Consider the following 24,075-nt stretch of genomic DNA (forward strand, 5'->3'; position numbering starts at 1 on the left):
AAGGTAGAATAAAATCTGATATAAAATTATGGTAGGTAATTAATAAAGTAGAATAAAATCTCATTTAAAATTATGGTAGACAATTAATGAGGAAATAATGATAAGTATAAGGTATAAATAAGAAGTGTAATCGACAAGGTGTCATTAATGAATTAGCAAGACATTTATAATTAATTATATTAATGATGCTAATTTATTTTTTTCAATATCTTTAACTAATTAATCAATGAGCCCCAATAAAATTGGGGCCCTAGGCATAGGCCAGGCCTGGTAGGAGTACAAGACTATCAAATCTATATTCCTTATTGATGGCCTTGTGATTGTGCTGATATTGTGGCAAATAAAGTTATAAAGATCAATAACCTTAGCAACTAACTTCAACAAGACATGCATACAAACACATCTCATGCATCAGAATTCAAATGCGAAGAGCGATATGAAACACCTGAGAAACATGTTAAAACCCGAAGTCTTTTCTCGCATATTGTTGCATATTGTTGCGATAGTTTTCTGTGGCAAATGTAAATCAAACCCTCCATAAACATTGAATAACCGACATTCAAAATAACCAATAAACTATTGTTTGTTTGATAAGATAAACAGTTCGGAAAAACAAGAAGCAGTTTTGATTCAGAACAACATCTGCAATATCGATTTGGCAACAACTATCGAGAGCGTTAAGTGAGGGGAGCTTACTAAATGTATAACCAAGTTACCTGCTTTTTTCCTGTTCTTTTTTTCTTCTTCTTCCTTTTATGTTTGTTTATTTTGCGATTTGATTCCTGATCAGGGATGCTACATGGTGACCAACCCAGGAGGAGCCGGCTTGGGTGCAGCAGAAAGCATGCATGTGGCCCTCTCTTTCGACTGCTAATGCAAGACCTGGGACCTGCCTTGAGACCTGGAAAGAATTTTACTTCCATCTTAAATTTTCTAGGAACACAAAAGCAAGTGTAAATTTATCAGAGAACCTAATATAAAAATGAGGAACACATGATCATTGTCATAATAATACATATGAAAGTCTGCTTATAGGCGATTCGAGGACTAAGAGAGTCACACAACCAATAATGAGTTGAGACTAGGGGACTGAGTTGTTGATAATTCTAAGCATGAAAAATAGTAAACACGAAAATTATAAATACTTATAGCGATCTCCCGTAGATCTGCAATCGGCGCCGATAAGACTTACTGACGGAAAAACGATCACAGAATCGGAAAGCTCTTCATGGTTCACAAACTAAATTCCTCTTGCGAGATTGGACAAACCAATCTTGAATGTTTTTCATGCCTCTTTCAATCTTGTATGGACGAACCTTGCACAGAGACCTTTCATATGGGACGAACCCATTCTCTTTGACTTTGCCCAAAAACTCGCACATAGCAAGTCCCCTCTTCTTTTCTCTCTTATGTTCATTTCACTTTAGGTTGCTTGGACGACCTTATATATAGGTGTAGAAGGTCTCTTCCCCTTCCTTCATTTATAGAGGAAGATGATTGGATTGGAAGAGGAAGGGGAAGAGGCACCTTCTCACCTTCCTTCTCCAACATCTCCCACTCGTCCAAGTCAATCCATAAAGATTATCTAGTCACAGACCATGTCAGTCACATAGACTACAAGATGATCATGTCACAAGGCCAAAGCCAAACATTAATTGGTCACAAAGATCAAATAAGTCACATAAACTATATGAAGGCTAGAGCAAAATATTAATTAGTAACAAAGACTAAATAAGAACATCCAATTTATATTTTAGGGAAAATGGTTCGTGCGACAGCAAGCACACTGAGCATTTATTGCTAAGAAGATTGTTACACCTTACATAACTACTCTCTGAACGATCACTGCTAACAAAGTTGTTACACTTAGCCGCTCTTCCAAATAAAATTAGAGACACTCTTGTAATGGCACATAGTCTCTCTTCTGGAGGAGCAAATCCGTTATGCAGAAAACATTCAATCTCCCAATGGCACACATCCATTATCTTAGAGATTTCCATGGCTTGCTTTTTACCCAGATTAAATAATCTTCATTTATATCAATATGAACATCTCTAATCCCTTACAATGATCATTATATCAAGAGCATGTTCCATATTCAATATTCAAATTCATTTCTATACATAACAGAAATGGGTCGACCAGTGAATAACGTCAAAAGATGTAAATCTATTTAATCTTCCTTTTTTAGTTAGAATCTATTCATTTCAATCAGTCGCTTTTCTAGTTCTGTTCCATAGACCAAATCATCCATAGTCATATGATACATACTAAAGTAGCAGACACTGATTAAAACTTCAAGTAAACAGCTAAATAGTCACTAAGGGCAAAAACTGAGATTAACTTATAATCTTAAAGGTCTCACATAGTAGAGAAACAGGGATCCATTCTCCTACTACCCTTCTTGTCGTCATAGCACATGTGGTATGAATCACATGCTACAATGTTATTCTCTTTACTAAAAAGAGCACATGTTGTTCTCAAATTTTAACATCATACAGATTTTGATCTAGACATACCTAATGTCTAATCATGAATTCAACATATGAATTCCAATCTGACTTTCAACAGGTTTAGTAAATGGTGGGTTTATTTACTTCGATCATTACATAAATGATCTCATCTTGACACAATTATCAAGGCGACCTTAACTTATAAGTATGCCCCTATTCACAGCTACATAAGTTGTCCCATAAGTAACGGTCTTACCTCTATTTATACTCAACAAATAGAGATAGTTGTCCATGTGAGTGGACCAATCTCAACCTGCCAACATGCTCATCGAGACTTTAATCCAAAATGGAACAACTTATACACTGAATAGATCATGACATTTTACAACGTGTTACATTTTACGAAGTCATAAAGACTTCCTATTCTTTGAAATGACTCTTTAGTCAATGACTTAGTAAAAGGATCTGCAAGCATAGTACGTGTAGGGATATACTCATGAATTATCATTTTCTTGTCCATAATATCCCTTATAAAATTATACTTAATTCTATATGCTTGCTTTTGCTGTGATATTTGGGATCCTCAGCTTGGCCGTTACAGTACACGGTAATATGACTCCCACTGTACACAACAATCTTCAAATGCTTTAGTAACCTTTTTCAACTAGACAGATTATTGCACAACTGATGCGCAAGCCACACAGCTTCCAATGTCGGCAAGATTACACAAGCCTACTTCTTGCTATTTCATGAGATGACGCCACCATTTAGCAAAAAGGTATAGACTGATATGGATTTTCTGTCATCAAGGTCTCCTTCCCAATCTGCATTTGTGTAGCCACTCAGGCTCATCTTAAATCCTTGAAAAATAGATACATAATCTGTTATCCTTTTGAGGTATTTAATTATCCTCTTCATCGCTTTCCAGTGTCTCGATCCTGGGTTTAACTGGAAACGACTAACTAATCCAACACCATAGCTTATATCAAGATAAGTACACAACATAGTGTATATCAAACTACCAATAGAACTGGCATATGATTTTTTTCTTCATTTCGGCTATTTCCTCGGGAATCTTGGGATGCATACTTTTGCTCAAAATAGTATCTCTCGCTATAGACGTCTGTTCGATATTGCAATCTGACATATTAAAGTGTTGTAGCATCTTAGTGATATAAGCTTCTTGAGACAAACCCAAAAGTCTTTTTGATCGATCTCTAATGATCTTCACTCCTAAGATATACTCTGCTTCTCCCATGTCTATTATGTTAAATTGTGATGAAATTCAGGATTTGACTTCTATCACACACTTTATGTCACTTCCAGCTATTAACATATCATTAACATATAATGATAAAATGACAAACTTTCCTTTTTCCTTTCTTAGGTAAAAACAATGATCCTCATTGATCATTTCGAAACTATAAGATAAAATGACTTCATTAAATCTTATATTTCATTGTCTTGATGCTTGCTTTAGCCCATATATAGACTTCTTAAGTCCACATACTCTTTTCTCTTGGCTTTCAGCAACATAACCTTCTGGTTGTACCTATAGATTTCTTTGTCAAGATTATCATTAAGGAAAGTCGTTTTTACATCCATCTGATATAATTTCATGTCAAATTGTGCTACTATAGCTAGGATGACACGTATTGACACAAACTTCACAAATGGGGAGAATGTCTCTTCAAAATCAATACCCTCCATTTGGGTGTATCCTTTTGCAACTTATCGAGCTTTGTATCGATTAATCGATCCATCTTCTTTCCTCTTTATGTTGAGAATCCACTTATTCCCAATAGCTCTACGACCCGGAGGAAGGTCGACTAAATTCCAAACTTGATTCTTTCTCATTGACTCCATTTCCTCATCCATTGCAATTTTCCATTTTTCTCTTACTGAGCTTCTCAAAGCTTCCTCAACTGTTCGAGATTCCTCATCATTAACTGGGAAAATCATCAATGCCCCATTCTCAGCATCAAACCTTCTTCGAGGAATAATCTAATGACTATTTCTTCGTAGGTTAGACTGTTGAGAAACTGACTCATTCAGTGGCAAATTACTCACTAGGTTAACTAGATTCAAGCATCTCCTGATTTATTGATAAAGGAACATTATCCTCCTCCTCTATCTCATATAGAGGAATTGTCTTATCAACTTCACCTCGTGTTGGGAACTCAGTTTCAAGAAAAGTAGCATCTCTTAACTCTATTTCAGAGATGGTTCCATCTTGTCGCTCACCAATAAAAACATAATTCTTAGAAGTCTCAGAATACCTTATAAAGATACACTTCTTACCTCTAAGTCCTAATTTTCTATGTTCGTGAGTCTTATCATGAACGTAGGCAGCTGACCCCAAGGTCTCAGATTACTCAAATCTGACTTTCTGCCTATCCAACGTTCATGTGGGGTAGATGAAACTAACTTTGAAGGCATTTTGTTAAGTACATAGACAACAACTAATAATACATCTCCCCAATAGGAGATTGGTAAATTAGCCGGCGTCATCATAGATCTAACCATTTCAAGAAGAGTCATATTTCTTCTTTTAGCAACCTCATTTTGCTGTGGAGTTCCAGATATAGTTAGTTGTCTAATAATCCCTTTCTCATTACATATTGTCTTAAACTGAACAGACAAATATTCACCTCCACGGTCAGTGCACAAGGTTTTAACTTTACATTCCAATTAATTCTCAACTTCGTTCAAGTAACGAATAAAGCAATCTAATGTTTCAGATTTGTAAGAAATCAAATACACATGACCAAAATGAGTGAAGTCATCAATAAATGTAATGAAATAAGAACTCTCATTTCTAGCCTTCACATTCATTGGACCGCAAATATCTGAATGAATTAATTGCAATGGTGATTCAACCCAAATAGCCTTACCAAATGATTTTCTAGTTGCCTTTCCAACAAGACAATGCTCACATATAGACAAGTTTATCTTAGCATGAGTGCCTAAAAAGATCCTCCTTAGCTAATGTATTCATTCGTTCTTGTCCTATATATCCCAGTCTAGTATGCCAAATTTCATCATTAACATCAGCATTACTAGTAAGAGCAATGTTTGAAAAACAACCATCATTATTATTTGGTTCTACATCAAGAACCATAAAACCATTTGTTACATAACCATATCCAATTAACATAGAGTTAATTCGAAGTTTCATACAACGACTATAAAAATTTAAACAATAACCTAAATCAAGAAGACAAATGACGGAAACCAGATTCCGTCAAATCTCAAGAGCATACAGGACATCATGTAGAAACAGGATACGCCCACCATGTAGGTTGAGCTTGCAAGTGACAATTCCTTTGACTTCAATTCTTGCATTGTTTCCTACATATATCCATTTGTTGCTAGCTGGTACTCGACGGTACTCCACAAATGTAACTCACTCCCGAGCTACATAGTTGGTTGCTTCTGAATCTATAATCCACAAAGGATAAGAATCAGCTAACAGCACTGGACTAGCAACAAAATGCTCAAGAAAAGAAGACACACTTGCATTGTTTCAATCTGGTCTTCTTTCCTTTCTTCTTGATTGGGTCTTGTCCTACAGCAGCAACTTCTTTCTTCTTTCCCTTCCCCTTCCCCTTCTTGAACCATTTCTTTTTCTTGGATCCAAATGATCCAACAGAACCAATAGCCACATAGGCTAGTCCAAAAATCTTTGCGGATTCAACTCTCTCCACCTCCAATTCTACATGGCGTGAGATGTCAATGAAAGTCTTAATACTCTCACTGTGAGTTAGGGTCTGCTTCATGGTTTCTCAAGAATTTGGAAAGGAACGAATAACTGCTTGAACCTGTTGTTCATCGGTCAACTCATAACCAACAGTTTTAAGCTCCTGAATCATGTTCGACATCTCCCTGAGGTGTTGAACCATTGAAAGATTCGGACGCTTAATGTAGCTGTCAAATTTAATCGTTAGCTTTCGAAGCTTGCTCAGACTTCCTCCACTATACTTTTCTCTAAGGGCTACCCAGACAGCATGAGCCGATGATAATGGCTCATACTCAAATACCAGGTCATCCATCATTGAACTAATCAATATTTCCTTAGCAATGGAGTCCTTCCTTTTCCATGCCCTATAGGCATTGAGATCTCGTCTGTTCTGTGTAGTGGCATCTACAGGTCTTCCATAACATGTTTTATAGCCTTAAGAACTTCTTTTTCCTCAAGAACGTATTATATTTTGAGTTGCCAGATTTTGTAGTTATTCTGATATAAGTTATAATGTTCTTATTTGTCATGATCTTACATAAATAAACATATTATTTAGTATTTACATACAATTCACATGCACGCAATTTATTATTGACTCAATATTAATTTGAATTGGTTTACAAAATTAAGTGATAACTACATTTCCACTCATCATTTGTATGGTACAATCAAATCAACATTGATCAATACAATTACATACATCCCAACAAATGAACTAATCATCGTTCTATCATGATTTCTTTAATTAAATGAACTAATCATTTAATAAAATGAACTAATCATTTTTCATGTATCATGAAGTAATCAGCATATGAATGAACATATCATTCATATAAACATGCCGCATATGTTAACATATAACAAACGAACATGAACTAAATGGACTAATACTGTTCATACATAATGATAGTAACAATAACAGAACTCTTACAAACGAGATAGGTTGACACCACTCCCACTAGGACAGACACTAGTGCAGTGCCCAACATAATCCCCTTCAATCTGGACTCATTTGAGGCAATCTCAGATAGAACAATTTCAAGATTTTCAATTTGATCTATCATTGAAATTTCTTCAGAATCCTCTTTAGATTCTTCAGGATCCTCCTCTGGATCCTTCTCAAATTCTTCAGGATCTTCCTCTAGGAACTCATGGTAAAGTAGCTCCACACACAACTGCGCATATAAGGTTCTCCTTTCGGAGAGTCTCCATATATGATCTGCTACCACCTTAGGATTCTTCGACAGTGAACGAATCAACGCCCAGATCCTGTAATTATCCAGGATTGAAAACTCTTCTTATTCGAGTTTCTAGGATTGGTAATCATCCGTGTCAATTTAAAATTAAAATTAAATAAGTTAGTACAAAACCAACTAACAGTACAAAAATGACTTTATTTAATTTATATATAGGCATGGAACCAACATTATTAATCAAGAAAAACAAATTTCCTTGATTTACAGGAGTCTAAATCGACTGATCCATTTGATCAGTTGATTGGGAATCCAGATCCTGAGCTCTGTCCAATGTCCTCATTAGAACTAATCTAACTAGACTGGGATTTCTTACCTATGTTCTATTAATCTAAGCCTATTTAAGTCAATTTCAGACTTATTAATCAAACTCATATCCATTTGATCAATCCAATGCTTATTGGATTAAGTCTGACCCATTAGAACAAATCTAATCATTTTGGTTAAACCAACTTATGTAATCAAAATCATCCCAATTAATTCAATAATAAACCAAACTGGTTAAACCAACGAATGATTTGAGCTTGATCTAGGTATTATTGAATTAAACTAGTCTAGTTAAGCCAACCAATGATTTGAACCAGATCTGGGATCAAGCTGGTATAGTTCAATTTTCAATTAATCGAACTTTGATTAATCAATTTCAATTGATTAAATAGTGAGCAATCGGTTCACGCATGATTAGCATAATATACTGTTCATGCATGAATTCTTAATCGATTAAAACAATCATTTTCAAACAGTGTTGACGGATGAACAGTAATTAATACTGTTCATCTTCGTTTAAACGATTATCTCAATCAATTAAAAAAAAAACTATTTGAATCGATTACTCCAATCGATTACACAGATTCACTATGCTTCGTTAGTTTAATCGATTGCACAGCTTCTTCTCTTCTCTGTGGCGATCGCGACACTCTCTTCTTCTGTCGCGACGAACGCGATTGTCGTTACCTTCGATTGTCAGTCTCCCGACGTGGTCGCTGGCACTCTCCGACCACGGAAGCCGATAGCCAACAACTTCTCGGGGCTCGACAACTACGGCAAATCGTAACCCAGTCGCGATCTTGCCTAACGACGGTAGTAGAGAGATTTTCATTTCGACGAAGAGATTATTTCATACTTAGGCATCGCTCTGATACCAATGTTGACAATTCTAAGTATGAAAAACAGTAAACACGAAAACTGTAAACACTTATAGCGATCTCCCGCAGATCTACAATCGGCGCCGGTAAGACTTGCTGACGGAAGAACGATCACAGAATCGGAAAGCTCTTCATGGTTCACAAACCATATCCCTCTTGCGAGATTGGACAAACCAATCTTGAATGTTCTTCATGTCTCTTTCAATCTTGTGCATATGAACCTTGCACAGAGACCTTTCATATGAGACGAACCCATTCTCTTTGACTTTGCCCAAAAACTCACACATAGCAAGTCCCCTCTTCCTTTCTCTCTTGTGTTCATTTCACTTTAGGTTGCTTGGACGACCTTATATATAGGTGTAGAAGGTCTCTTCCCCTTCCTTCATTTATGGAGGAAGATGATTGGATTGGAAGAGGAAGGGGAAGAGGCACCTTCTCACCTTCCTTCTCCAACATGAGTTAACCACACAAAGGAATACTTCCCGTCAGTGTAATACATAATTATGAAGCCCTTCAATGATTGCAAATCATTTTTGCTTTCTTCTTTACGCATCAACCGATACACTTGGGATAACTAGCAGTGACTCTCAGGGAAAAAGAACTTTATCGGCCTTGTTATACAGAGATAGTGGTGATCAATGCTAGAAATAATCATTCACAATGCAAGTTAGTGAATGAATACACTTGTAAAAAGTTCTTTTTTGATGCAATCTGATGGTTTTAAGTAGGCTATTGTTTATCGTTTTTCTTAGACGATTGAAAAAAGCAGAATCATCAGCAACACAACGTGCAGATTGTCAAGTTCAAACCGAGGCATACAAAATTTAGCTTCTCAAGTAACATTTCTATAATCGGGAAACAATGAATGCTTTACCTCTTCAAAATGTGATAGTGGAGCCCAATGGTCATCGATGCCAAAAAGAAATGATAATTGATTATGCTTCCTTTTCATAAACATCCAGTCTGGTTCTTCTGACAACTGAAAATTGAAGCAAACAATGATGGAAACAGATTCCAGGATGTCGATGAAACATAACCTATGAATTTTGATGAAGAAAATGTCATAATAGACAGGTTTAACACAGGTTCTTGCCTTGTCGAAAAATCTTTACTCTTTTAGCAAGAAGGGATGGTAGAAGTGCCTAGCACACAAGCTTCCATATCATGTAAATCAGGATGAACTAATTGATATAACCTTAGTCTTGCAACCCAAGAGGCTATTCCATGGCTCAATAGCGAGCCACTCAATTTGTGAAGGAGCAATTTTCCATTCAAAGGAGATTTATAATGTAAAAAAAAATATCAGGGATCAAATGAAATGAAACATAAGCACTCTTTCTTCTATTGTCTTGTCTTCATTTAAGAGGGTGTTTGGTTGATGGTTTGGCAATGAGGGAATGGAATGATAGTAAAAGATAGTGTTTGGATTGTGGGTTTGGGAATGATTATTAGATTTATGGGAATCAACCAAACACATATAACATGATGGGTTTCATTTCCATTCCTATTCTCATTCCACCCTACTATCAAACCTATACCCATAGTCATTCCCATCATTTAACCAAACGCCCCCTAAGTTTGTCAAACGGAGTAGAATTGATGTCGTTAAACACCTATGGAATTTTAATGATTCTATGAACTCTAACCTTAAGGTCTATGTATATGCCAAAAACCTGAGATAATTATAGTGCGCCAAATTAAAATATAGAACTCCGGCAGAATTTATGATAGTTAACCATCCATTAAAGATTTGCTTCTAAGTATCTTTATCTTGTCACAGTAACAAAGGGCTGAAAAAGGAGAGACAATCAAATAAGAACTATGCAAAGACAAATGACAAGGTCAAACACAAAACGGGATTGCAAAGAGTAATCAAAACCTTCATCAGAACACAACTGATGCATCAAACTTAATCTCAAATTCGCAAATAAGATAACAGTACCTTCTCAAACTCTGTCATTGCCAGGAATAGCATATTTCGCATTGTATGGTACTGCAAATTTTCTTGCAAAAGTTACTATGGTTTTGATTGTAACAACTACTTATAAATGTCTAAATTCAAAGAATCAACTTTAAGATTTTTTTGTTCTGTATGTTATCTAAATAAGTGAACATTAGTAAAGAAACCAGGTGCAAAGAAAGTATTGGGGAAAAAGAAAAGAGAAGAAATTAATTCATATTCATGAACCTTTTCTCACACCCTGAAATTAAACACTTCTTTTGCAAGTAAAATCATGCATCTGATAAGAAAGATGATAACCAAACCTGCAAAAGGTGACTGCATGTAACTGCAACAGCTGTAGCAGACCATGTCTTCCCTAGGAACTGTCTCACCATATTATCTTGTACTGAGATTGGTAATGACCTCAATAGTGATGCAAAATAACTGATGGCGGCGCTTATAACAGAGGACCTGAAACATACAGAACAAACATAATCTTGATAAGCAACATAGAATTACCATCATCATTAATGTCATTGAACGTATCCATCACCCTAGAACATCTTAATCCACTTATTTAGTGAAATTTTAAAAGAAGATATATAAAATATGCATAGAATTTTGTTAATAGACAAAAAATTGAATGTATTGTTTCAATGAGAATTTCTTGTAGAATAAAATAATCAGGCCTTCTTTATTGAATCAATTGGATTTGAGTGACATAAGAACCCAGATTGAGAACATATTCCAGCAAATCAACCATCATGCAGGGTCACACGCTACCAAAAACCAAGTTAAACAACAATTTCTTGATATAAAGAATTCTGTGCTAATCAAACAATCCTAGTGGTAAATCAGTATGAAACACTACCATTTTGAAAGAAGGAAAAAATATATAAATGGTGATATCGGTAGAACACTAGAGAGATAGAAATTTTGATTTGCAACTTGTTGATTCATATAAAGCTGTTCACAATGAGGCTATTTCCAATTAGTATTGGGTAAAAGCAGCAGAAAGCAAACATAAATAAATAAATAAAGGAAATCTACCTTGCAATTAAGCCAATAATTGATTGCTTGAAAGAATTCTTGTTCAATGTCAGAAATGGATAAAGACCTATCACATATTTTACCTTCAAATTCCAACAAAAGCACTATAAGGTAAATTGAAAGCTCGATCACAAAATATAGATACTTCCGAACATCTTATTACCTGTTGTGGAAGCCTTTTGAAGACTTCCAAGCATATATACGATCCAATAGAATGTCCAACCTTTGCAAAAAGAAGCAAATAAATAATATAGAATAAGCTTAGTGGAAAAATAGCAGAACCTTTTTTGTGTCACTTCCGGAACTATTTAGCTTACAATCTGTAAAAATATATAACAGCTAAGATTTTGTACTAGAACAATACATGAGAAACCTGTTGACTGTTGTTCATTATATTCTAAGGATGTCCTCTTCTGGAGTTATCTTAATTTATGAAATTCCATTCTCAGGCATTATTTCCTCCCAAAAAATGAGTATCTTTGGGATACTTGAGTTCCCAAGTAAATTCAATTAGTACCTAAAGTAGTAATATACTTTTCTCTGCCAAAATTGAGAAAGGAAAGCAATATAATTCTGAACAAGAATATGGTAAAACAACAAAAATCTGGTATAAAGCTGTCTTATGTTCTAGAATTAAGAGAAGGAAATTATCACATGTCCCTATTCCAAGAGAAGGAAGCAGTAAAAATATAGAAATTCAAGACCAAATTTAATTACTTCTCAGTTTGCAAAAAGACAATTTGCACACTCAAAGGAACCTTGAATGAATTAAATTCGAAGTTCAAGCAAAATTTCATAAATTAAGCACTGTTAAGCAGTAGTATGTCAAGTATCTATGCAACAAATTTGAAAGAGTTATTGCTGGAAAATATAATTCTCAGTGATCGAACAGGGATAGAAGGTTTAGTAAACAAAAGAAAAGAGATGTCATACACCATGATTGCTAGTAGGCTGAATCATAAAAAGAGTATGGTCATTGAAGAAGGTTAATCAGCAATATACTACCAATATTATTGGAACTTCATTATTCTGGAACTCTTGTTTAATAAAGTCCACCTGAAAAGGTTATTGCAATTTCATTAGATTCTAAAAATGGCATATACCATAAAGAAAATTGAAAATGTCATTGCTGGTTAAGAAAAGGAAGAATGTAAGAATGATACATAACTGCAAGAAGAGGGCGGGAAACTATAGCTAAATTACAAGAAATCATATTACTTAATCAAATGTGAATTATTCAGACACTTTTGGAAGAAGCATCACAACCTCTGAGTTAAGCAATTGTTGAAATCCAAAATGTAGAGTATCAGAAAGCATTACAAATCTACAACCCAAGGATGGAAGAACAGGACATAATCTGACTTACTTTTTTTTCCTTTGTCCCTTTGAATATTATTGCTTTTTATATAACAAAGAACCCTTTTATTATGAAAGTGTATAAGTTATATTCTGTAAAAACCTTATGAGCAATTTGTTCTTCCAATGAAAACTTCCTTCCATGCTCCCAGTCCTGGAGGAAGGATAATCAATAATTAAATTGTGCATCATGATAGAGGAAGAAAAGTATGTACCAGAAATCCTAGATATGAAACTGTAATTATTTTCTGTCTTTATATACCTTAATGTGTAAATGTCTGAAGCATGAAGGTGTACAGAGAAAGCATAGACATGAGAAGTCAGTCTTATAACTATAGTCATATCATATCCTACAACTTCTATCATGTGGCCAAATTGACATGTTAACGGATGTCATTTAATATACAGCTAAGAATTCTCAAGTCCTTGGTCGAACATGATATTTAGTTCTTTCTTGTCAATATCCACCCATGTTGCTCTATACCTCAGCTGTTTGAGTTAATCATATTTCAGGCTTTTTTTTTTTTTGCAAGGACAGTATATTGGTTCAAACAAAGAACATAATCAAATATACATAACATCTAAACATGCATGTAAATAGACCATCAGTTAATCACTTAATAGGGAAGCAAGTTAATGATTCTATAGTTATGCAGCTATGGATCTGTAAAAGGAAAAATTCCCCCCTGCAAAAATCCAACAATGAGAATTGGTTTTTTCATCTCTTGTAGATTTATCGATTGTTTTGATACATGATAAGCACACATCTTTCCTTGTACTTGTTTATGCATCAAAGCACAAATCAGACACTAAAGGAAGATTTAACAGTGATTTATCTTAGCAACGTCCATGGGTTTTTCATCACAGGAAATTGATAAAAGCATAATAAGATTTGTAATCCAATAATAATACCTTTGCAGAATGAGAAACATGCCCAATTGCTGATCAAGAATATCGATGAAAAATATTAGAAACCACATCAGCATAAGTCTGGATTCAGTAAACACTGACAGTGAAAAGTTTGTGGTCCTTGCCTGTTATTGACGCCTGCCCTTCCAGTAGTTGATAGACTGCTTCAACAAAGTCTTTATAATACGATGCAATCCCTAAAATGCACCCGTATACAGTCATGCAAGGAAAGATCATACCCATGAAAGGAAGTAAAAAAAGTTTAAGAGCATCTTTATACATACCTGGATTTCCAGGGATAACAATAATGTGCAATAAGGATTCTTCAGAATGTATCTCAAGCGACTCAGTTGAATATCTGAAAAACAACAAACTTCACTCGGTGTCTACTTCTAACAAAGAAGATTACTGATCCAAGTTACAAATTAAATGAAATGGAACGCAATCACAGTTCTATATCCACAAAAATACCATAACCATACCCAGAGACAGTTCGCATCAGCAAAGTTGCTTGCTTTCCCATTGAAGCAGAATGCAGTGATGCAATATAGCCCCTCAGATATCTGCAACACTTCAAAATGTAAAGTAAGTATTACTTATCAGCAACGATTAGAACACTAAATGATGTATCTCAATTCTCACTTACCAATTAAATACTGCGAATACAAGGATTCTCTATCAGAATTGAAGAATGTTTGGAAGTTGGAACATCAAACGTGAGGAAAGAAACTTGTCTAATTGTTAATAATGTGTTTTCCTATGGCAGACATGAGGGCAATGGCATGCAATTGAGTTGAACAGGAAAGGAGGAGGAGCCGAGGAGGAGGAGGGTTTACCGCGACGGTCTTGAAGGCGTAGGAAGGAGGCGGAGAAGTCGAGAAGCGAGGAGGCCGGTGAATCTGACTGGGGCAGAGAAAACCAGCGTCATCACTGCGTCCTGGAGACCTGGACGACAAATAAGGAAAAGCAGCCCTTTTTTTTAATAAAAAATTGCTGTTAATTATTTGATCATGGGCCGTGGCCTATTTTTCTGATTAGTGGACGAGAGAGAACCCAATTAAGCCCTTTATTTCAACGTTTAGGCCGTTTGAAACTGACGATTAATAGTGGTGGAAAAAAATATAAAAAATTTTAATATATCAAAATATATTAAATAATATTAAATTTTTAATATAAAAAAAATCAGTACAATATTATATCATACCAAAAAATTTAGGTACCATATTATTATGAAATCTAATAGTTCTATGTTCGATATACCATAGGAATACTAAAATTTGAGTATAAACAGTATATACTTTATATTGTACTAAAATTTAGTATACCAAAGTTTGTATACCAAAATTTTAATACGACATTAATATGATTTTCCTATATACTGAAGTTTTTAGTATGATATACAGTAAAGTGACCTTGCTTACCACATGTAGGATTGAGATGTACTAGAGGGGGGAGGGTATGAATAGCACTCGTGGTTTGCACGTTCATTTAAAACTTTCGAGAGATAAGAGCAGTGGAATAAATAAAGAGATGAATAGTCAATGCTAACATATCCAAGATTTACTTAAGCGTTTGTCATTTATATGACCTAAGCGACAGTGCTAGAGATAGGTTTGGTTCATTTCATTTGATTTGAACCTTTTGGTATTTATGTTATAGATGGGATTCTCTATGTCTAGAATATAGAGTCCGTTCATCAGAGGTGCACTACAATAGAACATATCATTTAAATAGATGGAACAACATTTTTTCTTTATTATAAATGAAAAAACTTTCTTGTCTAAACAAGAAACTGAAATAATGTTCTTAGTAAGAGCAAGCACATAACAACATTCATCTAATTCTAGTACAAGCCCAGAGGGCATATGATCCTGTCTGAGAAGCTGACCGCGATGCGTGAAAGCTTTTTCTGAGCAGTGTGCAAGAGAAGAACTTCTTTGGATTGATGTGTTAAAGTCACTGGTCGAAACCTTTTTTTATAGCCTGTTCCGGGCGCTTGGATCTCCTCTTGGACGCTTGGATCACGCTGACGTGTCGAACTCTCATCGAAACTTCATCCCTGAAGTTTTATCCTGTTTCGAGCATCGGGACCCCCTCTGGGCGCCTAGACCACTAACGTGGGTCAGCTAATCGTCGCGCTCTAGCACAACAAGTCGGTAATTTTTAACTGTCCAGGCGCCCAGACCAGCTTCGGTCATCTGATTGGGGGCCTTATCGGTATGCCCCTTTGCTGACATCATCTCGAGTGCTCGGATTAGTGCTTTGCTTACCTCTTTTTCCTGTAAAACAAGGATAGTCTAGGCAATAATAATGGAGACCAAAGGAAATGCAATGTTAGATCGTTGTACAAATTGAACAGTCACGTCATGTTGACAGTAGTCTCATCATTTTGAGAATTATGTACATAGTTTTTATGTACACTTTGTATCTATCTCTGTTATATATAGTGTACCTAGTTTTGATGTGTCATGACTCTGTTATTTTTGTTAAGTTATGGTTGATTTCATTTCTATAGCAGGGTCAAAGAAAAATAATGATTTTGCAAATATAAAAACAATAATTTTGTAAATAGAAAAGTAAATATAATTTTTTATTTTTTTATTTTAAAAAGACAATACTTTTAAAACGTTGCAAAAGTGTTGTCTTTACAAAAAAAAAAAACAATGCTTTTAAAGTGTTGCAAAAGCATTGTCTTTGTTATAAAATGACAACGCTTTTAAAGTGTTGTCTTTGAGTGGACTTTTAACAACAGTATTTTTAATAACACTTTTTTAGTCACATAGATAACGTTTTTAAATCGTTGTCTATTAGTTTTTTTTCTTGTAGTGGATTCATGTCATTGTTACTAATCTTATTATTGATGCATTCATGTAAACATGTAGACCCAAATGTAAGCAAATTAAGGCCGGTGAAGGTCCCTCTAAGACATCCTCTAAGGGAAAGAGTTCTAGTGATAAGTTTCGCTCATTCAAAATCATTCATGTCCGATATATGCATATAGAGTTCTTTCGTAATAGGAGTCCTAATATCTTAGAAATTGCCACCTATTATGAATTAGAAAATTTTATGTTTTGCGACATTCCTATGCATCAAGACCTAGTGGTCGAATTCTATGATAACATGCATTTTGTTAGTGATGGTCTAGTGTACCAAACTTGCATAGGCAAACGTGATCTCGACTTTACACTGGACATTTGGAGGTCATTCTTAGAAAGTCTCTTCTAGAGCCTTTTGCCCATTTTACCATAAATGTCATGTTCGAGCACTTTTACCATCGATCTAGACCTTTGAACAAGAGAATTTTCTCTGCTCAAGGCCTATCAGCTTTCGACAATATTCTCTATAAAGTCATTATCGAGTGTATATTGCCGATAGTCACTCGTGCTCTAGTCTCTGTTAGACCGAGTCATTTATTTTTGTTGTATGCATTTCGTCATAGGTTAGATGTAGATGTGGGTCTAAACATGTTTCATTACATTGTGCATTACACAAAACTCATCCAGAAAACGATCCACATGTCTTTCCTACACCTCATTATAGCATGACTTGCATCCATAGACATTGATGTTGCTAGGGACAAGGCAAACATCAAACCTTTGGCTGAGCACGATGGGATTGGCCTACACAACTTTTCCTAGCTAGGTTGAAGGAGGACAACAGGACTATGGTGTGGGAATCTAACCATGATTATCATACCGATGAGCTTGGTGGTGAGGCTGAGAAGCACACATAATGACTACCAGCTTCGATGGCCACAGATGATGATGACTTCTTGGAGGATCGAGACGATAATTGGGAGGCAGCTTTTGAGTCCATCGATACACAATTTGAGGAGTTACACAAGGATCATGGCCTTAATATGATTGCGGTGCATACAGAGCTTGGGAATATTAGACATTGACATATTGATCTTCAGACGAGCATAGCTTCATTACATGACCTAGTGCACTCATGGATGTCAGGTCATCCTCCTCCATCACTTCCTCCTATTGGCGATGTGACTGATGATGTCGAGCATCTACCTGTGGACTAAGAATTGATGTCATATGTTATGATTGATGTATTAATATAGGTTCACATAGTACTTTGTATGTTGACTTGTTATGATTATGCCTTGTGAGGCACGTTTTTGTATGACTATTATACTTTATGTTGGTCTTTTGAGGGTGTATGGGGGTATACTGCATCTTTTATATTGTTTGATATGTGTGTTATATGGGGGAGTGCCCCATCTTATATGTTATGCTTGCATGAGTTATATGGGGGAGTGCCCCATTTTGCACGTTATTCATATCTTGCACCATATTTGAGATCCTATTTTACACGACATTCGATTGACATGAGACCAGCTCCTATATGCTTGAGCTGTTGGTTGATCCTAGGAAGATCGTACCAGTTTCACTGTATAAAAATTTTGTACAAGTGTCGAACCTTTCCTAAACAACCTATTGTGTTCTTTAGAAGTTAAATTAGGAATTGCAGACGGAACTTAACATCATTGATTCTAAATTTAACTTATCTGTTCTTAATGGTTTAGACTTGGATCGCAAGCGGAACTTAACACTATTGATCCAAATCAACCTATGTTACAAAGTTAATTAAATATTTATTTCTAAAATCGGCTCCCAGGTCAAACATGGCGAGGCACAATGCCTTCTTGGGTATGGGATCATCCATCACTGCCTCAACAAAACCTTTAATAGAAATTCAATATTTAATTTCCTAAAATAACATTAGGTTTAACCAAAAAGAACAATCGAATCATAAATTCGAAAAATAAAGAAAAACACAAATTCAAAATAAATCCGAAAAACTCTAGAATCATATGCCTCTTGTGTTTGATATTTCCAAAAATAACTCTACAAAGAAAACTAGTATGATGCGAAAAATAATTACTAGTTATACCTTTCTTTGTAAGCAAATAACCTCTTAATCTTCTATCGTATTTCTCTTTTAATCTCGGACGTTGTGTGGGCAACGATCTTTCGAGACGAGAACCACCAAGCTCCTTCTTCTCCGAGCTAGATTCGGCCACCATCAATTCTCCAAGAGAAGTAGAGGTCCGGCCACCACCACCAAGCTCCAAGGGATGCTAGAAACAAAACCTCCTTTCTCTCCTTCTTCTCCTAGCTAGAACCGGTCACCATGGACTTCTCTTATGTTGATGTCGCCGGCCACAAAGGAGGAAGAGAAGAAAAGGAGAAGAGACCCTAGGGCCGACCACACCAAGGAGGAAAAGAGAGGAAGAAAAAGAATAGAGATGTTATCCATGAAGGCTCCCCTACCTCCTCTTTTATAATCCTTGGTCTTGGCAAATAAGGAAAATTTAATAAAATTTTCCTTAATTCCTTTGCCATGAAAAAGAAATAATTAATTGATAAAATCAATTTTTTTTCTCTAAACAACATGGTCGGCGACTTTAATCTCCAAAACAAGGAGAGTTTTAATTAACACAAGAATTAAAATTTCCTAATTTGTTTCCGGAAATTTATAAAAAATTTCTTCAATAATTTTTCCCTTCATGGTGGTTTGTAAAAAGGAAATTTTATAAATTAAAATCTTTCTTTTAAACATGTGGATGATTTCCAAAAAGGAATTAAAATCTCTTTTTAATCTACAAATAAGGAAAGATATCAAATCTCTTCTTAATCTTTTGTAGAAACTTATAAAAGAAATATTTAATTTTTAAACTCTCTTTTAAATCATGAACATTGTTAAAAAAGGAAAGTTTTCTCAAAATTAAAATCTACCTTTCAATCTACAAATAAGGAAAGATTTCAAATCGCTTCTTAATCTTTTGTAGAAAGCTATAAAAGGAAAGATTTAAATTTTAAACTCTCTTTTAAAACCATGTTATCCACATAAGAAAAAATTTAAATAAAATCCCTTTTATATTATATGTGGCCGGCCACACCTAGCTTGGACTCCAAGCTAGGGCCGGCCACTTATCTTGGCTCAATTCTTGGGTCTTGGCCGACCCTAGCTTGGGTTCCAAGCTAGCTTGGCCGGCCACCAAAGAATGGGTAAGAAGGTGGGTATAATTCTCTATATACAAGAGGCTACGATAGGGACCGAGAGGAGGAATTGGTTTTGGTCTCCCGATGAAATTAAGCTTCCCGTGTTCACCCCGAACACACAACTTAATTTCATCAATAATAATTCATACCACTAAAGAATTATTATTGAACTACCACACCAATCCCAAATTACATTTTGGGCTCTTTCTTATTATGAGTGTGTTAGTCTCCCTGTGTTTAAGATGTCGAATGTCCACTAATTAAATGAGTTACTGACAACTCACTTAATTAATATTTTAGTTTGAGAGTAGTACCACTCAACCTTACCGTCATGTCGGACTAAGTCCACCTGCAGGGTTTAACATGACAATCCTTATTGTTGGAGCAATCTAGGTGCTCTAGGTTTTGATGTTTGGACAAAGGTTTAAGTTAGGTTTATTGTTGTATTTGATATGCATTATGAATGTGCAGGATACAGGTACAACAAGGAAAGTCCAAGTGTGATCTTGGCAAATGAAGAAAGTCCAAGAATGAGTCTTGGCGGTGTAAGTCCAAGCATGTAGTCTTGGCAACGTAAGTCCAAGTGTGACTTGACAATGGATGAAGTGATCCCGGAGGTGAGGAGCCTCTTGGCAAAAGAAGACCCGACAATATGGACAAGGCCGAAGAAAGCTCCAGAAGGCAAGACGTGAAGGATGGGGAGACATCCGAGGGACGCGAGGCTGATGGAGGAGGCTAGAAGGCTAGGTCTAGGTTGATCGGGCGAGGACGAGTGCTGAGTGATTGCACTCAGGGTAAAATCCTATGTGTTTTAGGATTTACTGTAGCAGCACTGTAGCGACACTGTAGCAGTACTGTTGTGACACTGTAGCAGTACTGTAACAGTCGACTGGTAGCCGAACGTTGGGTAACGGTCGACTTCACTTAAAGGACCAGTCGACTGGTGCATACACCAGTCGACTGGTAGCGAGAAAATAGCTTAGTATTTTCCTCTCGAGCTCTATTTAATAGAGCTCGAGGGGCTTGGGCATGGTTGACGAAATAGACTTGGTTAAAGTCTATTAGAGTCTCTCAAGCCTTCGTGTGATCGGTGTGCTTGTATTCAAGTGTTTGTGGCGAGGTTTCTCCACCGACAAGGAGCTTGAGCTAGCCGGAGGTTTTCCGGGGAGTCATCCATCGACGGATCGGGATCGTCCACCTTACGGACAGCCGTGGAGTAGGAGTTTTATCTCCGAACCACGTTAAATCAACGTGTTAGGTTTGCTTTATCTTGTTAGTATTTGTTTTTGTATTTTTGTTGTGAACTAACATTATAGGAAGCAATCGATTTGGGTGAGACGCTATTCACCCCCCCTCTAGCGGACGTCAAGGTCCCAACAAGTGGTATCAGAGCGAGGTCGCTCTTCTATGGACTAACTGCCAAGAGAGCAAGAAGCTAGAGGAAGAAGAAGATGGAGTCCGAAGGACCGCTCGGATGGGATATCTGAATTTCGCCTCCGTACGACAAAGAAGAATTCAATTATTGGAGGAAGCGGTTGGAGATATGGTTCCAAATGGATTGGAACCAATGGGTTGTCTTGAGTGATCCATTTGAAGCTCCTACGGACAAGAAGGGTAAACACCTCCGACCTCGGCATTTGACCGAAGAGCAACGAGAGCAATTGGAGGCGGACAAGGAGGTAACGAGAATTTTACATAATTTACTACTTTCTAATATTTTGTTGAGTGTAGGTGAAACCACAAATGCAAGTGATCTTTGGAAAAAGATCATTGCCTATCATGAAGACCCTATAAAAATCCAAGAAGTGGAAGAGCCCAAGGAGAATGGCTCATTGGTCCAAGAAGAGAAGGACCAATCCAATGTTGACAAGAGGTCAACATTCGAGGAGGAAAAGGAAGAGGAGGAAGAGAAAGAGAAGGAAGAGGTGGAAGAGGAGAGATCTTCCACATCCTCAAGAGATGAAGAAGTGGAAGAGTCCACATCTTCAAGTGAAGAGGAAGAAGAGAAATCCGAGGAAGAGGAGATCTTGGAAGCTCAACCCTCTACCTCAACTACCAAGAAGAACACAAAGGACCACATCAAATGTTTTGAGTATGGTAAGATGGGGCACTACAAGAGTAGGTGTCCTTCACTCAAGAAGGTAAAGAAGGTAAACCCTAAACTCACTAAAGTTAATTTAGAAACTAATGTGAGTTGTAGGAAGAAGAAGAATGAGAAGAAGCACATTAGGTGCTTTACATGTGGTGAGTGGGGCCACTACCATACAAAGTGCCCAAGGAGAGGAGAGCTCAAGAAATTGGTGCACTTGAAGAAGTGGGAGAAGAAGGGAGCTTCCAAGATAAAAACCACGGTATCATTTAATGAATCCATTCCGTTGACACATGATAAAAAGCATGCTAGAAATAACTCTTATCATCTTAATGCTATTTATCATGAGAATAGGAGGCATGATAACCTTAAGGATAAATATATTCTTCCTTATGCTAGATTTACCACACCTAAGGTTAGGAAGGTAAATAACAACTTAGGGTTCCATATAGCTATGGGGTCAACCCTAGGTGTAGAGGTCAAGTCAAAGATACTAGGGAAGGAATCCCTAAGAGTACTTTTGACAAGACAAATGTGACTAAGAGTTCTAAGAAGTCTAACAAAGTCACAAAGAAGGTCGCAAGGGAGGTCATCCCTAAAGTTGATCTAGTAAAGGTGACTAAGGCTCCAAAAAGGTCTAATAAAGTCACAAAGAAGGTTACAAGGGAAGTTATTCCTAGAAGTGACCTAGTAGAGGTGACCAAGGCTTCTAAGAAGCCTAGAAAGGTCCTTAGGAAGGTATCTAGGGAAGTCATCCCTAGTGAGTACCTAGAGCATCCAAGGAACACCAATAGGTTGTGGGTTCCTAGGAGCATATTTTCTACACCCTAGATATGTTTAGAGAGTGTCAACTCCAATTGGAAGGGTAGTTAACCCAAACTTGTTAAAGTTGACACTTGAGAGCATTTTCAAGGTTATTGTTAACCTTTGAAAATGAAAAGGATTGTAGGGTTACTCTTTGAAAGAGTAATATATGTGCCAAAATTTGAAGAGTTGAATTTAATCTAACTTGGCACACTTAAGAAAAGTATAAAAAAAATCAAGTTAGAATTTTGATACTTTCTTAAGGAATTAAGAGAAAACTCGTGCTTTAATCAAATGTGATTAAAGCCTTGAAGAGCAAAATGTGTCAAAATTTGAGGAGTTAAATATAATTTAAATTGACACACTAGAGAGAAGCAAAAGTAATGCTAAATTTGGAATTCGGTATTTTCTTATGGAATTAAGGGAAATGTAAACCTTAATCCAAATTGTCACTCTTGGAAAGAGTAACATGTGCCAAATCTTAAGGAATTATGTTTGAATTAAATTGGCACAATGTGGAAAAATATAAGAAATACCAAATTGGGGGTTTGGTATCTTCTTAGGGTAATTAAAGGAAAATCTAGGTCCTAATGTAAGATGTTTACTCTTTGGAAGAGTAAAATGTGTCAAACTTTGAGGTTTTGAACTTAATTTAAATTGGCACATTTAGAAAAGGAAAAGAAATGCCAAGTTGGGGTTTTGACATTTTCTTAGAAGGTTAAAGGCAAATCTAAGTCTTAATTTGATTTCATTTACTCTTGGAAAGAGTAAAATGTGTCATACTTTGAGGAATTTATTTAATTTTAAATAGCACAAATTTAGAAAGAAATTAAAGAAATGTCAAGTTGGGGTTTGACATTTTCTTGATGAAATTAGGCAATTTAGGGTTAAATTTTGAGTTAGTTAGGGTTAAGAATACTTAGGTAATCTAGGTAAATTTATTTATGCTAACTTGTCATGATTGTTTGTCCATCATATGCCATGACATCATATTTATTATTCACATTTTATTATGAAAAATATAAAAATATCATGTCATGTCATACATACATCATGTAGCTATAACATGTTTTGCTTTTGAAAAATACTTATTTTGATGTATGCCATTAATCATCATGCAGTATGTCAATTTCCTTGTAATTAAGGACAAAAGACATTTATTATGTATGAAAGTGTCCTAACAAGAGGGATCATATCAAGTGACATCCTAGATGGATGATCATGATTTTTACAATGCCTAGATAGAGATGCATGATCCCTTAGTTTAGGACAAGACCAAATATACATCTCACAAAGAACTATAAGGTGACTTGTA

General features: G+C 36.0%; 1 protein-coding gene across 2 annotated transcripts; it reads right to left on the bottom strand.

Annotated features, from left to right (window-relative positions):
• Positions 1-565: 565 nt before the first annotated feature.
• LOC121970216 (lipid droplet-associated hydrolase-like) lies at positions 566-14,794 on the bottom strand. Of its 2 annotated transcripts, XM_042520770.1 has the most exons (14): positions 14,687-14,793; positions 14,497-14,607; positions 14,333-14,413; positions 14,135-14,208; positions 13,976-14,047; positions 13,854-13,882; positions 13,045-13,095; positions 12,591-12,641; positions 11,749-11,808; positions 11,586-11,668; positions 10,859-11,006; positions 10,536-10,586; positions 9,468-9,572; positions 566-901 (listed from the first exon to the last, which is right to left on the bottom strand). In XM_042520770.1, exons 3-14 carry the CDS (start codon positions 14,371-14,373, stop codon positions 764-766), a joined length of 903 nt encoding a protein of 300 aa, XP_042376704.1. In that variant the 5' UTR covers positions 14,374-14,413; positions 14,497-14,607; positions 14,687-14,793; the 3' UTR covers positions 566-763. The 2 variants fall into 2 exon arrangements, with proteins under 2 accessions (XP_042376704.1, XP_042376703.1); XM_042520769.1 differs by lacking the exon at positions 14,497-14,607 and having other exon boundaries at positions 14,687-14,794.
• Between the last annotated feature and the right edge of the window lie 9,281 nt (positions 14,795-24,075).

The sequence above is a fragment of the Zingiber officinale genome, chromosome 4A (assembly GCF_018446385.1).
Source record: "Zingiber officinale cultivar Zhangliang chromosome 4A, Zo_v1.1, whole genome shotgun sequence".
NCBI classification, from domain to species: domain Eukaryota; kingdom Viridiplantae; phylum Streptophyta; class Magnoliopsida; order Zingiberales; family Zingiberaceae; genus Zingiber; species Zingiber officinale.

What these genes read in the sequence shown, in the direction of transcription:
- LOC121970216 (XM_042520769.1), bottom strand. Translation starts at nt 14,778, where the DNA reads ATGACGCTGGTTTTCTCTGCCCCAGTCAGATTCACCGGCCTCCTCGCT. An exon ending in ATTATTGGCTTAATTGCAAG is followed by an intron (nt 11,007 to 11,585) that starts GTAGATTTCCTT and finishes TGTATGTTTCAG; the next exon opens with GTCCTCTGTTATAAGCGCCG. An exon ending in CACTATCACATTTTGAAGAG is followed by an intron (nt 902 to 9,467) that starts GTAAAGCATTCA and finishes AATTCTTTCCAG; the next exon opens with GTCTCAAGGCAGGTCCCAGG.